The 14523-nt window shown below is 39.2% G+C and overlaps 1 protein-coding gene across 1 annotated transcript; it reads right to left on the bottom strand.

The window, feature by feature from the left end:
• Positions 1 to 7046: 7046 nt before the first annotated feature.
• LOC110446669 (caveolin-2-like) lies at positions 7047 to 10033 on the bottom strand. Its single transcript, XM_021491926.1, has 2 exons — positions 9812 to 10033; positions 7047 to 8212 (listed from the first exon to the last, which is right to left on the bottom strand). The coding sequence occupies exons 1-2, from the start codon at positions 9863 to 9865 to the stop codon at positions 7868 to 7870; spliced, it is 399 nt and encodes a 132-aa protein (XP_021347601.1). The 5' UTR covers positions 9866 to 10033; the 3' UTR covers positions 7047 to 7867.
• Positions 10034 to 14523: the final 4490 nt, after the last annotated feature.

The raw sequence follows: 14523 nt of genomic DNA, 5'->3' as shown, positions 1-14523 counted from the left end.
GGAGGAGGAGAAGGAGGATTGTTGTCGTGGTGATTTATTGATGAACATCATGATGATGATGATATGATGATGATGATGATAAGATGATATGATGATGATGATGGTGATGATATGATGATGATGCTGGTGATGATGCTGATGATGATGATGATGATGATGATGATATGATCATGATGATGATATGATGATGATGATGGTGATGATGATGATGATGATTAATGAGGTTGAGGTCAGCCCGTGCTGAAACATGCAGTGTTGGTTGGTTTAGCGAAAAAATGGCTGCCAATCACACCACGGGTCTCGGCAAGTAGCTGACGTCAACCTCATAAATATTAGAAAAAGTGGCAGGCTGACTGCGAAAAACTTTGAAACTCTGAAATGGTGTGGGTTTTTGGAGGAAACGGAGTTCATGTCCGCGGAAGGAGAATACATTTAAAAGTTTTTAAAAGAAAATGTTCCATCTTTCCAACAGTACTAAGCATTTTCCCGTAGATCAACTAGAAATGTTGTTTTTGATGCAAGATATTTAGGTGGTTTCGACATCGAGAGCTTTCTCCCCTTCTCCTATACATGATCTATGGGGTGTCATTTTTACCGAAAGTCGATCTAAACCCCTAGAACATGTAAAAAGTACTCCGAACACCTTAGTTTAGGTCCAAATATAGCTGTAACAAATTCTCAGGTCCATGTGGATCTAGGGAGGTGGTCGGATCCGAAAACATACAAATTTATGAAATAGTCTACCGTTGGTTCCTGTATAGTAAGATAATTTGCTGATTATAGAGGTACACTATGATGTGCAACTTTAAAGGGCTAAAGAAAATAACATTTCAGACACTCACATGGTCTGAGTAGAATGGTTACACAAGGTTAGAGGATTATACGAAATATCAATTTAACAAATGAATACAGCTTGGTAGCAGAGCGAATTCCAATCTGAGATCTTTTGAGTGGAACGTAGAGTATCGGACTGGAAATAAAGACATGGTTTAGTTCTACGAAATAGTTCGACCATCATTTAAATAAAGTTAAAGGGAGATGCGCATGTTTAAAAAGCTATAAGCAATATTATTTCAGTTACGAACAACAGCCTATGATGGCGATGGGCTAAGGCTCTTATGGTTACACTTCTTACATCAAAATAGCATATCTAGCAGTTTATTTCATACATTATATCTCTCATGACGATTATTATATGATCTCTAGTTACTATAACGTCATCTATTTATAAACGCTATCGAAAGAAAGAGATTTTTGGTGTGGTATACACACGTACGAGTTATCTCCCTTTGAGCAATCAACAGAGATATTATAGTTTTGTTCCTTTTTTTATTTGTATTACCGTTTATCTTGTTTTGAATATATGTCTTGTTTATGCATGCAGTCATGAATAAGATCAATAATATACGCATCTTGTTTAGGTTACCATGAATTTATACGTAAACTCGAAAATAGGATTGGATTAAAATGACAGTTTGTTTCACATTTATTAAAAATATATGGCCGAACCCATATGGCCAATAATATACATAATCTACTGAGATCACCATCCTTTGGTTCTGTTCAGTGCCATATTACTTACATTCACCTGGATGATCTTGCATATTTGATATCCTTATGTTGTTTATACATGTTACCATAATGCCAGTATTAAGGATTTAATATAAATCACGTCTGCGGTCCGCGGCAGTCTGCCATACTTCCTGGTTTCGACATTAGGAATGTATAAAATATGAACTTAATCATTTTTTACAACAATTATGAAACAAGTTGTTGGGGGAAGGGGGCACGTAGTTGGGCAGGTTACTCAATACTTTTCACGTCCCATGAGGGAATCCGAATCGAACGCCTGCCGCCACCCGGATAAACGGAACTTTATTTAGAGTCTCTTAATGAAAATTTTTTATTAGCTTTTGACGTTCCAAGTAGCCGAAGACTTGTGATATCTGGCGGTCGCCACTTAATTATCCGTTGCTATTTTAACGCAGTTTACAATGGAATTATCGGCGGTTGCTGAGACAACAAAAGCTCTTTCAACGAAAACATTACTCCGACATTATTGGAGTTGCTACATGTATACTAACAAGCAACTCTGAGATCCATGGTTCTGGGAACATGCATGGTTACCTACTTACAAGAAAGCAGTACTTTTCCAAATGTAAAAATGATTAATAGTGGCATGTAGATGTTTACGATAAACTTAAGCCCTCCGGCTTGTGTATCAATGGGTGCGCACCATTGATGGTCTTTCAAAGATAATGATATGGCTCATACCACCGTATACGACGTCAAAATGAAGGTCAATCCTTATGTATGCTGATGTGGCGACCGCCAGATAAAATATCTTTATAGCATGACATCTACGGGTTTCCGTAGTAGTCAGGAGCGTAGTGTCCAAAGAAAAATAATGTGTGTGCCATACGTCAAAACAGTAACCAATAAATAAAATCAAAAGAATGGCAGGGTCTGTTCATTCACGGTTATCACAGGGGCACGGTTCAATTTATCAATTTATATCTTTGGCCTCCTTGTTTACCATACATTTATATCTGAGGCCTCCTTTTTAACATACATTTATATCTGAGGCCTCCTTGTTTACCATACATTTATATCTAATGCCTCCTTGTTTACCATACATTTATATCGGAGGCCTCCTGATTGATTGATTGATTGATAGGTTTTACGTCCGCTTCACTACCGGATGTATCGGTTATTCAGCAGACGATGGAGGAGGCCTCCTTTTTTACCATACATTATGTATGGTAAACAAGGAGGCCTCAGATAAAAATGTATGTATTGTCTATAGAAATTTATGATTTGTTCTAACCAAATGATCTGATGAAGACTACTTCTTATCGCAATAAATTATGTATTTATCGTTATTGCGAAGAAAAATGAGATCCGGACTTTCTCCTCCGAGAGGTAAACTCGGTGTTTGTATTATGGTATACCTAAACTGGTTACGGTACATGTGTACACTTTAGAAGGATGGACGTAGCACCCACATATGTAATTACACCTATAGAAACACGAGTTAACAAATGAAAATCAGGATATCTTAGTTTACATTATATACCGATATTAAAACAGAGGCACCCGACTGCCTTAGGTCACAGTTTTGATGTTGTATCACGTTCTAACTCGGTCCACAAAAAAAGTATTCCATAATTTTAGAATATATGTGTACCTAGGAGTTAAAGATTGACAGTTTAATATTATTTGGTCTGTTCCCATTTAGGGACAACACGGCCATCATTAAGGGACAACAAGGCCATCATTAAGGGACAACAAGGCCATCATTAAGGGACAACAATGCCATCATTAAGGGACAACAATGTCATCATTAAGGGACAACAAGGCCATCATTAAGGGACAACAAGGTCATCATTAAGGAACAACAAGGCCATCATTTAGGGACAACAACGCCATCATTAAGGGACAACAAGGCCATCATTAAGGGACAACAAGGCCATCATTAAGGGACAACAAGGCCATCATTAAGGGACAACAAGGCCATCATTAAGGGACAACAATGCCATCATTAAGGGACAACAATGTCATCATAAAGGGACAACAAGGCCATCATTAAGGGACAACAAGGTCATCATTAAGGGACAACAAGGTCATCATTAAGGGACAACAAGGCCATCATTATGAAATTGTTTGGTTGCTGTTTCCCGACCAACCCGTTAAAATTAGAATCTACTGATTTGATTTTATTTTATTTTCTGAAAAAAATGCTGAAAATAATATTATTTTTATAAAGGAATCTTTTAATTTAAAAAAAAACAAAAAAAAAAAAACATATTAGTAAAGAACTCTGAAAACAAACATGTTTTTAAGGATGACCTTATTGATATACATGTAGTTGCAATTATATACTGATGTTAGATTATCATGTTGCCAGGTCAATTGGTGGGGAAATGAGAAAGCTGACTCCTGCCTGGCTGAAACAAATGACTGGATGAGATATTCCACAGAAAAGGATTGTCTATACTGTGTGCATTATACTATTTTCGGCCGCAGTGACCCCGAACTGAAAACGTTAACTATAAAGTCGTCGATAAGCTATTGGGAAAACGTTGGACAACTTGTCAAACGCATGCTAAACCAAATCTTAACACCGCGGTTACATACATCACTCCAGGCAGGTGAAGTTAAGACATTAAGCGAGTATTCAAATTAATTTGCAAAGCAAGCTTTTCATGTTCCGGATGTAATGGTGCTGGTGGAAACTTCGTGTTTTACCCATTACAATTGTACTGTTACAGCTAAGGGATATGGGGGAATTTCCAGTGATGCAGTTTAACCATTGGACGCGCTTGCTACAGTTCAGCAACGTCGAGTGTGATCAGCGCTGAATGGGTGGCTGTATAACAGATTAGTATACCATGTCATTCCAGACTTCGAAGACAAAGGGATGCACTTACGCAAAGACGATGGATTTTGAACAGAAACCAAAGAGAGGCCGATTGAGGGCGCTGTTTGGACGGGATCACAGAAGGAACAATGTAATGCAGACATTATCCTAAAGAGACACTCCAGCCTTGTAACTGATGCCGTTGTTTGATCACATTTCACTCTACATGTGGACTTTATCAATCCTGATTTTAAGTCTCGGTACCTGGACACCAATACATCGAAATATCGATTGCCAACAATACTTATATACTGTCTTCTTAAGAACGATAGGACCTTAATAGAGAGGAAACTTTTATATAATTAATATATTTTTCCTCCTAACCTTATCAATACATATTATTCTAAAGTACTTATTTTGTGTTTTGATTTTATTCTCAAACACAGTAGGAGTTTCTGTCAATTAAGGCACGGCCATGCTGAATCTGGCGCGCAAGACAGAGCAGACCGTGCTAACCCGGCTCCGGGAGGAAGGGATACTCCCTAATAAGGGATTGGGAGGCGTGGCCTTCACTGTCGACATGAATGTGGAGATTCCAGGACTATCAACCTCAGATGGTGGTTATTTATCAATTACCGGGAGTACCGGATTATTCACGGGGTATTACATGTACCGAAGCAGTTCCGGAAGGACTGCGAACCCTACTCTGCTCACCACCAGAGTTGTTCTCAACAAGATGCCTTCCAAGGGGAGATAATCAGACACGGAGTTTAAAAAGAACCAGGTATTAAAAAATAAGGGGAAATGGCACGTTTATCGAAACAGAGACATAAACTGGCTGCAGCCAAACGAAAAGCAAAAGAGAAAGACCAACGTGAACGAATGGAAGAGAAGATGATTAAAGTTGCATCACAAAGGGTTGCGAAAACGATAAGGTCAACATTAAATTACGAATGGAGAGAGCAAGGATCAACCGGGAATGAAAAGCAGAAGAAAACAATAGAAGAAACGAGGAAAAATTGGCAAGAGTTTCTAGGATTGAAAATGCGAATAAGATTTCAACAGAAGAGAGAGATAAGTCGAGCAAAAGAGAGATAGATATGGGAAAAGAAGGAGAAAAAATGGAAGAGTTGAAATGGAGTCGCAGAGTAAACACACCAGTAGCATCCCTACCTAACATGGAAGTGTAGCCGTGATGCTGATGATTATTTGTGATGATGATGATGATGATGATGATGATGATGATGCCGGTGATGATGATGTTGACTTTTTTGCGTATGCTTTTTTTCAATTTAGACGTCAATAGTCCCCTGACTACTGTTGATGTGCCCTTGTTAATTTACCCAGCTGTAAAATAGGGTATCGGTATACTGGAAAATCATTCTGTTCCGTGCGGCGACAATTATCTACTGTCACTTCACAGTTTAGGATTCAATCCTTATGGATCTTGTTTCGTTCAGTCTCTCCATTAAATACTCTTCAGCGTCTTACATTGTCGTTTCCGTTCAAGGTATGTTGCCGTAATGTTCATTTTCATTTTTTTAAATCCAAAATTTATAGAAAATACCAAAACAACAAAAATGTACATATTATTATACTATTTTGCCTATTAAAATTATGGAGATTTTGACTGTCCAATAAAAAGTGCATGAGATGAGGGTTTTGCTGTCCTGACCACTTCACTCCGATATCTTAACAAATATTATTCACCTTCAACCACCAGTCTTGGCAAGTAACAAAAATGTGATCAGCATAACTGACAATCTATAGCAGTAGGAACATGATTAATTACTTGCAACATAAAGTACACCTATCTATTGGGTTATAGATCTACAGGTTCATACCTCTGAAACTATGGACGTGACATTATCACTTAAGATCAAGTATACCTATCTATTGGTTATCGATAAACAGCTTCAAACTTCAGTAACAACGGAAGTGACGTAATTACTTAACATCAGGTAGACTAGTCCGAATTATTCTGACGTTTTATCGACTTTTTTCATATCGGTCTGTCGTCGATTAACGTCAGAACTCCGGCACTCTATAATATGCGGGAAATATGCGACCCGCACCCGGAGCGCACTTCAAACTGATATTTTAGAAACAAATCGTCACTTTCACACACATGTCGCACATGGATCGAAAGATCTATTCTTTATGCACAAGATTAACATACATAACATGCCTCAAACAACCAATACAATCACTAAAAACATATTTTTTCAAACTTACTCTGTTTTACTCTAGTTTTTTGATAGCCCCGCCTTCTAATGCCACGTGACTAAAATCTCGCCGGCCTACGTCATAACGTTGGGAAATACCTTCGGTAACGCGAGATCTCGTCAAGTCATGTGACATTGCTCATGGCCTAATTTCCATTAAAAACATGAGTTGGTATAGAAAACGTTGGAAAATACTTTTCGTAATGATCTTTGAAACATGTTATTGATACCACCTAGTGCATAAAGAATAGATCTTTCGATCCATGTGCGACATGTGTGTGAAAGTGACGATTTGTTTCTAAAATATCAGTTTGAAGTGCGCTCCGGGCGCGGGTCGCATATTTCCCGCATATTATAGAGGGCCGGAGTTCTGACGTTAATCGACGACAGACCGATATGAAAAAAGTTGATAAAACGTCAGAATAATTCGGACTACAGGTAGACCTATCCTACCTCTGTAACTACGGAAGTGACGTGCCGACACGTGTTCCTGCTGTAGAGTAAGGATTATCTCTTATACTCTTACAACCTTTCCCATAGTAATAAATCAATCTTTACAAGTTTCACTTTCTGCTATTTTTCTCTTTAGAAGTTTATTTAACCTACTCTTATGCATTGATATAACACGGATTTTTTTTAAAACGAACTCGGACTCGAAAATGTATAGGGTCACCTGCTCGACCACGTGGGTTTCTCTGGGTACTCCGTTTCCTCCCACATAAAGACCCTCTGAACTCCCATCAGGGCCAAGAGAGTGATCAACATCAGTTGTTTTATAACAATTTCAAATAAATACAGTGTACCTATATATATTTTACAATTAGGGATGGTGGTCTGACAGAATGACCCCATTATACTATCCCGTATTAGATTTCTCTGTCCTATCTTGCCAGGACATAAACACATATTGTGACATCATAGTGTTAGGTTAGCCTCGTCTTGAACAAATAGAAAACTTAACCCAATGGTTGAGATTTCTCAATTTCATATCGTAACATGTATTGTCTTGGTCTAGTTTGAAACCTTAATACAATTGCACGTGACTTTGAATATGTTGAGTTTCCTGGAATGTTATACAAAAAACCTCAATCAATGATTTACAAACTGCCGTTTAAAAACATCGCAAAATTCGCTCGTACAGTAAGTCTCAAGTTTGTAAACACACACAAGGAAATGCAGTTTTATGGCTGGAAATAAAACTGTAAACTATCAGAATGTCTACATATGTTCGTCTTGACCGGATGTAACGCGTGGGATATCACGACATGAACGGAACACTGTATTACCCCTTGGTTCCACTGTGCTGGATAGAAATGTTGGAAAAAATAAGACCGCACGTCTCGCAAAGTGGCGCGAGAATACAGCCGACGAGATTTCCGACGCATTTCTGCATGGCGCTACAGTTGATGACAAGGATCCGTAACGCAGGAGTCACACACCACACGTGTTCAAACGCCACGAAGGCAAACTGGAATCCCCAGAAGAAGGCCATGCAGAGTCCACAGAAGACAGCCATAAAGTTGTAACAACAGTTTTTGCTGCACCAGAAACATTGCTGAGAAGTTTCCCACACACAGTCGAAGCTTTGGGTGCCGTCACTCTCCGCGAACACATCCTCAAAGTCAGCCTGATGGGACACAACAGTAACAAATAAACCATTATATTACATAAATATGTCTCTCAAACGATAGTCATGTACATGTAGTAAACAACGCTAAATTAAAAAGAATATATCTGCTCGATATGAAAGAAATTCTTTAAACTGTCTAATGGTTTTGTCCTGACATCGCTGTCTAGGGAGTAAGTCATCATTTAGTCGAGTGTTAGTCCGTTAACTAAAATCCCCTGCACACTAATTAATCATATAACACCCTCGGGAGTTTTCGTAACTCACGGAAATGACCGAACAAGTCAGCTTAACCCATCCCAGCCGTCACGACGCGCGAGGTGGGCGGAGCTTGCTACCGAACTTGGAAGCATTTGGCTCCATTGCCATCAAAGGGGTAGTTGGGACGTGAAGCTATATAGCTTATGGTTTACAAATATTTTCTAGTTAAAACTATCTCTCCAGTGTGTATCGGTATAATAAAACGCTTAAAGTATGGGGTTGAGGGATATAGCAAGTTTCTGGTGTCCCTTGACATGCCTATTTCCCTCGGCATCGCTATAAACTAAAACCAACACTCAGCTAGATATAAACTCAGACTTACACTCATATATATATATACACTCTAACACTTAGCTCGCTATAAACTAAAACCAACACTCAGCTAGATATAAACTCAGACCTACACTCATATATATATATACACTCTAACACTTAGCTCGCTATAAACTAAAACCAACACTCAGCTAGATATAAACTCAGACTAACACTTAGCTAGATAAAAAATACTTAGTTTACTATCAACTTATGTTAACAATCAGCTAGGTTTAAACTTAATCTAGCACTCGTCTATGTATTAACTCTAACACTGAGCTCTAGCTTTAAACTCAGGCTAATACTCAGCAAGGTATAAACTCAGACTACTACTCAGCTAGGTTTATACTCAGTCTAACACACAGCTAGGTTTAATCCCTCACGAACAGTCAGTCAAATGTAAAGTTGATATATAACAGTATCGGGAACAAAACCCGACCAGGAGCTTATCCTTATATGTAACGAATGATGACTCTGTGTAATCAACCCCTCACCAGTAGCCGACTTTCGGTAATTAGGTTATGTAGATCTCATTTACAGGTGGAAATTCTGAATGCAAAATAATCAAACAGCCATAGAAAACTCTTTCCATAAAACAAATGAACCAGCAGTATGTCAACATTCATAAACTAGATTTATTCAACTTTATATGACCTTTATATTTCGGTTGAAACATAATTTTCTTCTTTGGTATTGTGGTATGTAGGCCTAGAATACTCAAATGAAACTTTATTTGAAACAAACATCTTACAAACTTTATTGTATGACAGTACACACTTTAACAGATTCAACTTAATTTTGTTACCTGTTTACAACGGAAAAAAGAACGTAAATTGAAATACTGTCTCTAGACTCCTCCACCCGTCCCCGTGATTTTTGTTTGAAATGTGCGAACCATGATTGTACTTTTAAGTTAAGAATGTGGGTGAAAATTATTATTTTTGATATACCTAAGATATTTGTTTATGACACTTAAAAGATCAAATTAATCAAATGAAACAAACAACACCTGTAATTATATCTTACCTGTACGTGTATGTTGATTCCGTTTGGGTCTCTATCCTGTTTGGGGGAGACCATGATTACTCTGTATTAACCTGAGAGAATGCCCTCCGGTCCTTATATAAGGTAGAAGTCAACAGTCCCTGGAGGCTGTGGACGTATAAACCGCCTTTAATGCGAGTGTTTTACTCCGCAATAAATGTTGAAATGAAATAAGTGTTAATATTCTTTAAGGAACGTATACAAGTCAAGTATTGCCCTTTTATAAGGGAGACGGAAATATGTATTCCCCCCGGATTTGTACTGTGATTATGTAGGATCTTCTCGGAATCAATGAGTCACCCCACAGGTAAACGAAAAAGGCCCAGTTAAGGTTGTACCTGCCACTGTTACCTGATAGTACGCGTACCATATCACTGTTACAGTGATGGTTAGCGCCCAATCACTGTTACAGTAACGGTTAGCGCCCAATCAATGTTACAGTAACGGTTAGCGCCCAATCACTGTTACAGTAACGGTAAGCGCCCAATCACTGTTACAGTAACGGTAAGCGCCCAATCACTGAAACAGTAACGGTTAGCGCCCAATCACTGTTACAGTAACGGTTAGCACCCAGTGACTGTTACAGTAATGGTTAGCGCCCAATCACTGTTACAGTAATGGTTAGCGCCCAATCACTGTTACAGTAACGGTTAGCGCCCAATCACTGTTACAGTAACGGTTAGCGCCCAATCACTGTTACAGTAACGGTTAGCGCCCAATCACTGTTACAGTAACGGTTAGCGCCCAATCACTGTTACAGTAACGGTTAGCGCCCAATCACTGTTACAGTAACGGTTAGCGCCCAATCACTGTTACAGTAACGGTTAGCGCTCAATCACTATTACAGTAACGGTTAGCGCCCAATCACTGTTACAGTAACGGTTAGCGGTCAATCACTATTACAGTAACCGTTAGCGCCCAATCACTGTTACAGTCACGGTTAGCGGTCAATCACTATTACAGGAACGGTTAGCGCCCAATCACTGTTACAGTAACGGTTAGCGCCCAATCACTGTTACAGTGATGGTTAGCGCTCAATACAGTAATTATTAGCGCTCAACCTCTGATCGGGGAAGACTTTTCGACATCCAGTCTTTTATCACCAGGTTGATTTCGTCAAAACTTTCCTGAAATATTCCTCCCATATTTTATCTATGATCATGTTTGTGTGCATAGTATGTAATGTACGTGACCTCTTATTTGCAATTGAAAGCCGTATAACACTTGGTAAATAAAGAATCGGAAGCAGGACTGACTGAATGTAACCAAACTGGATATGTCCCATTAGGCTCTGTACAGGTGCTGTGTTTGGGCTGATTTGAAATACGCACCCATACCCTTCCCTCTGATTGTTATAATTAGCTGCTACATGTGATTGTCAATAACCCATAATCAATATTTACCCAAACCCAAACCCCCAAACATTACCTTCTTGTCTCTATCGTCTTATCCCTAGCACCGTGTTGTTATTTTAATTTCTATTTGGGTCAATTTATAATCTGAGATTGTCGCTATGGTATCAAGTTACCGAAAAATTTCACCTTCTTGACCTGTCCACATAATGTAAGACACAAGTAAGGCACACACGTTTAATTCCGTCTTTGCGTATTGCAGGATTATCTCCTCTTGGGAGCAGGTATTGATTGTTACGTCACTTGTTTGTGAGAGTAACGTCATCATTATTTGAGAAAACGACGTGATTTTCTTTCACACAAACCAATGACGTAACAATCAATACCTGCTCCCAAGAGAAGATAACTCTGCAATACGCAAAGACGGAATAGGCGATTCTTGGTAACATGTTAAGTTAAAACAAATAGATAATCAGACATAATTCTGATCACGTGACATAGTGCTACACATTTAGTATCCTGATAGCATTGGTGCTCATCTTTCTTATAAATGAAATATAAATTATTCAAACGTTAACGTCTTTTCTTCTGACATAAAAACAGAAAAATAATTTAACGCCCAGCAAATACGCTACGTTTTCAAATGATCAGAATTATGTTATTATTTCTTAAGTTTTGTAATGAAATTATTGCTAAATAAGACTTCCTTAGTTGGGGTAGAGATGTTTAATATCCTTGGTATCCTTTGGATTACCTTGAAGTGTTTATCCTGATTGAGGTTCCCGTTGTGTGTGGTAAGAAATTACATAAAACAGGATTTCAAAACTTGCAGTCCCCCGCACGCGGTTGCTTTTCTTAATATATAGATATATATAGTATGATGTTCGTGTATTTTGAGAAACTTTCGTAGTGTATAATGTCCCAGGGCGTGAGGATTCCCTTAAATCGAAATTCCTTCTAGTTCTGTATTATCATCCCTATACGCTTATACATCGATGTCTTGAAGAGGCACACCTTGTACTTGATAAAGGGCTGTATGTCTATTACCATTAGCAGGGTGGGTCGTCTATTTTGGTCTCCTTTCTATTCATTAATAAAAGGTGCGTTTGGCTATGTTTACCTTAAATCCGACCTAGAAATCTTTAGGGAGATTTGTACATTTTAGGGGATTTTTTTTGATTTTTTTAATTTTTTTTTATTTATGTCATATTTTATTGGAACTTAATTTACACAATCTTCTTGGTCTTTGATAATGACTATTATCCAGACCTTTTTTTTCGTTGCTTCAATATTGTAATAACGTTGACATCCCATTGTGCCGACAAACCCTCAAGGTCGCTACATCGTACTATTGACGTCTCCATCGCGTTGACAGACCCCCACTGTCGCTACAGCGTATACGTACTATTGACGTCCCCATTGTGCCGACATACCTTCACGGTCGCTACAGCGTAACTTTGACTTCCCTATTGTGCCGACAGACCCACACTGTCGCTACAGCGTACCCTTGACTACCCCATTGAGTCGACAGACATTCAAGGTCGCTACAGCGTACCATTGACGTCTCCATCGCGTTGACAGACCCCCACTGTCGCTACAGCGTATACGTACTATTGACGTCCCCATTGTGCCGACATTCCTTCACGGTCGCTACAGCGTAACTTTGACGTTCCAATCGCGTTGACAGACCCTCACTGTCGCTACAGCTTACATTGGCATTCCTTCCGTGCCGACATACCCTCGCGGTAGCTACAACGTACCAATGGCATCCCGACCGAGCCGACAGACCCTCACGGTCGCTACAGCGTACCATTGGCATCCCCACCGAGCCGACAGACCCCTTCGGTCGCTACAGCGTACCATTGACATCCCAGCCTATAGCTAGCCGACTTACTTTCCCGGTCGCTACAGCGTATCATTGACATCCCAGCCTATAGATAGCCGACTGACTTTCACGGTCGCTACAGCGTACCATTGGCGTCCCAGCCTATAGCTAGCCGACTGACTTTCACGGTCGCTACAGCGTACCATTGGCGTTCCAGCCTATAGCTAGTCGACTGACTTTCGCGGTCGCTACAGCGTACCATTGGCGTCCCAGCCTATAGCTAGCCGACTATCTTTCACGGTCGCTACAGCGTACCATTGGCGTCCCAGCCTATAGCTAGCCGACTGACTTTCACGGTCGCTACAGCGTACCATTGGCGTCCCCACCGTGCCGACAGACTTTCGGTCTTAATGGCACTGCCCACGGACCCTGCTGTTTATACATGTATTAGCTGAGCTGTATTGATTAAACCATTATACCACCAATAAATCAAAAGGATTCCCGAGGAGATAACACCCCATACTGGTGGGTACAATAAACCCAACAAGATATCTCATTTAGTTTATGTTCGACACGATCTTGGCCTCTTTTAACCTTACCGATAACATCAACATGTGCGCCATTATAAGTCATATGGCACATATATCATCGGTGTCAGCGTGTCCAAAATTCTTCTTACAAAATGTCGTACCTATCTCCATACAAAGGTAAGCTAGATCAAAACAAGGCAAGCTGTTTATTTGCAGTCGCTTTCTAGTGATCGTGTTTTGACAGATCATCCAGCATTTTTTTCTGACAATCTTATTTCATTATAACACCATTATAAATTGACCTTTCAATATTGAATTGATTTTTTTTTCAAACACAATTAAACTATTTTTTTGGCTATGCATATTTATTTATATCATAACTTTTGCACGTGATCAATGCCTTTTTATAACACCACGAATTAATTTGGGAATTATAGGGCCATGTATAAGTTAAAAGTAGTTCACTGGTCCGAGAAATTGTCATATAGATCGAAGTATCATGAGAACTAAACGGGACGCTTATATGGACCAATCCTGATGTGTAGAAAGTACATGTAACGAAAATACTTGACATCATTGGAGGGGTGGACTATCCCTGACGTAAAAAGTCTCTTTACAAGACACGATCGCCGTCATCAGATCCCTGTGATATACATGTAGAATGTTCCTTGTACCAACTTTTATGCAGATATCTGTTTTTCATAACACTTCAATGTAATAATAAATAGTATTGACGTTCATACACACTTATGTCCTTTACTTAATTTTATATTCAGAGACGTTCAAATAATGTCTGGTTTATTGCCGCAAGAACTTGATAAGTTTACCTCGACTCCGGTATTGGCCTTAGGTATGGATGTTAAACTCATTGGTTAACTTTTTCATTACATTATCCCAGAGAAGATACGATTTTAACGGTGGTAAGTTAAGGACATGCACAACATTATTACTTCTCGAGCGCTCGTGTTACCCTTTGCGATTACATAA

Source organism: Mizuhopecten yessoensis, unplaced genomic scaffold (genome assembly GCF_002113885.1).
Source record: "Mizuhopecten yessoensis strain PY_sf001 unplaced genomic scaffold, ASM211388v2 scaffold2929, whole genome shotgun sequence".
NCBI lineage: Eukaryota > Metazoa > Mollusca > Bivalvia > Pectinida > Pectinidae > Mizuhopecten > Mizuhopecten yessoensis.
This window is presented reverse-complemented; position numbering and strand designations above follow the sequence as displayed.

Excerpts from the sequence above, each read along its gene's own strand:
- LOC110446669 (XM_021491926.1), bottom strand. The coding sequence starts at position 9,865 with ATGGTCTCCCCCAAACAGGATAGAGACCCAAACGGAATCAACATACAC. Across the intron at positions 8,213-9,811 it reads GAATCAACATACACGTACAG|GCTGACTTTGAGGATGTGTT; the intron begins GTAAGATATAAT and ends GTGTCCCATCAG.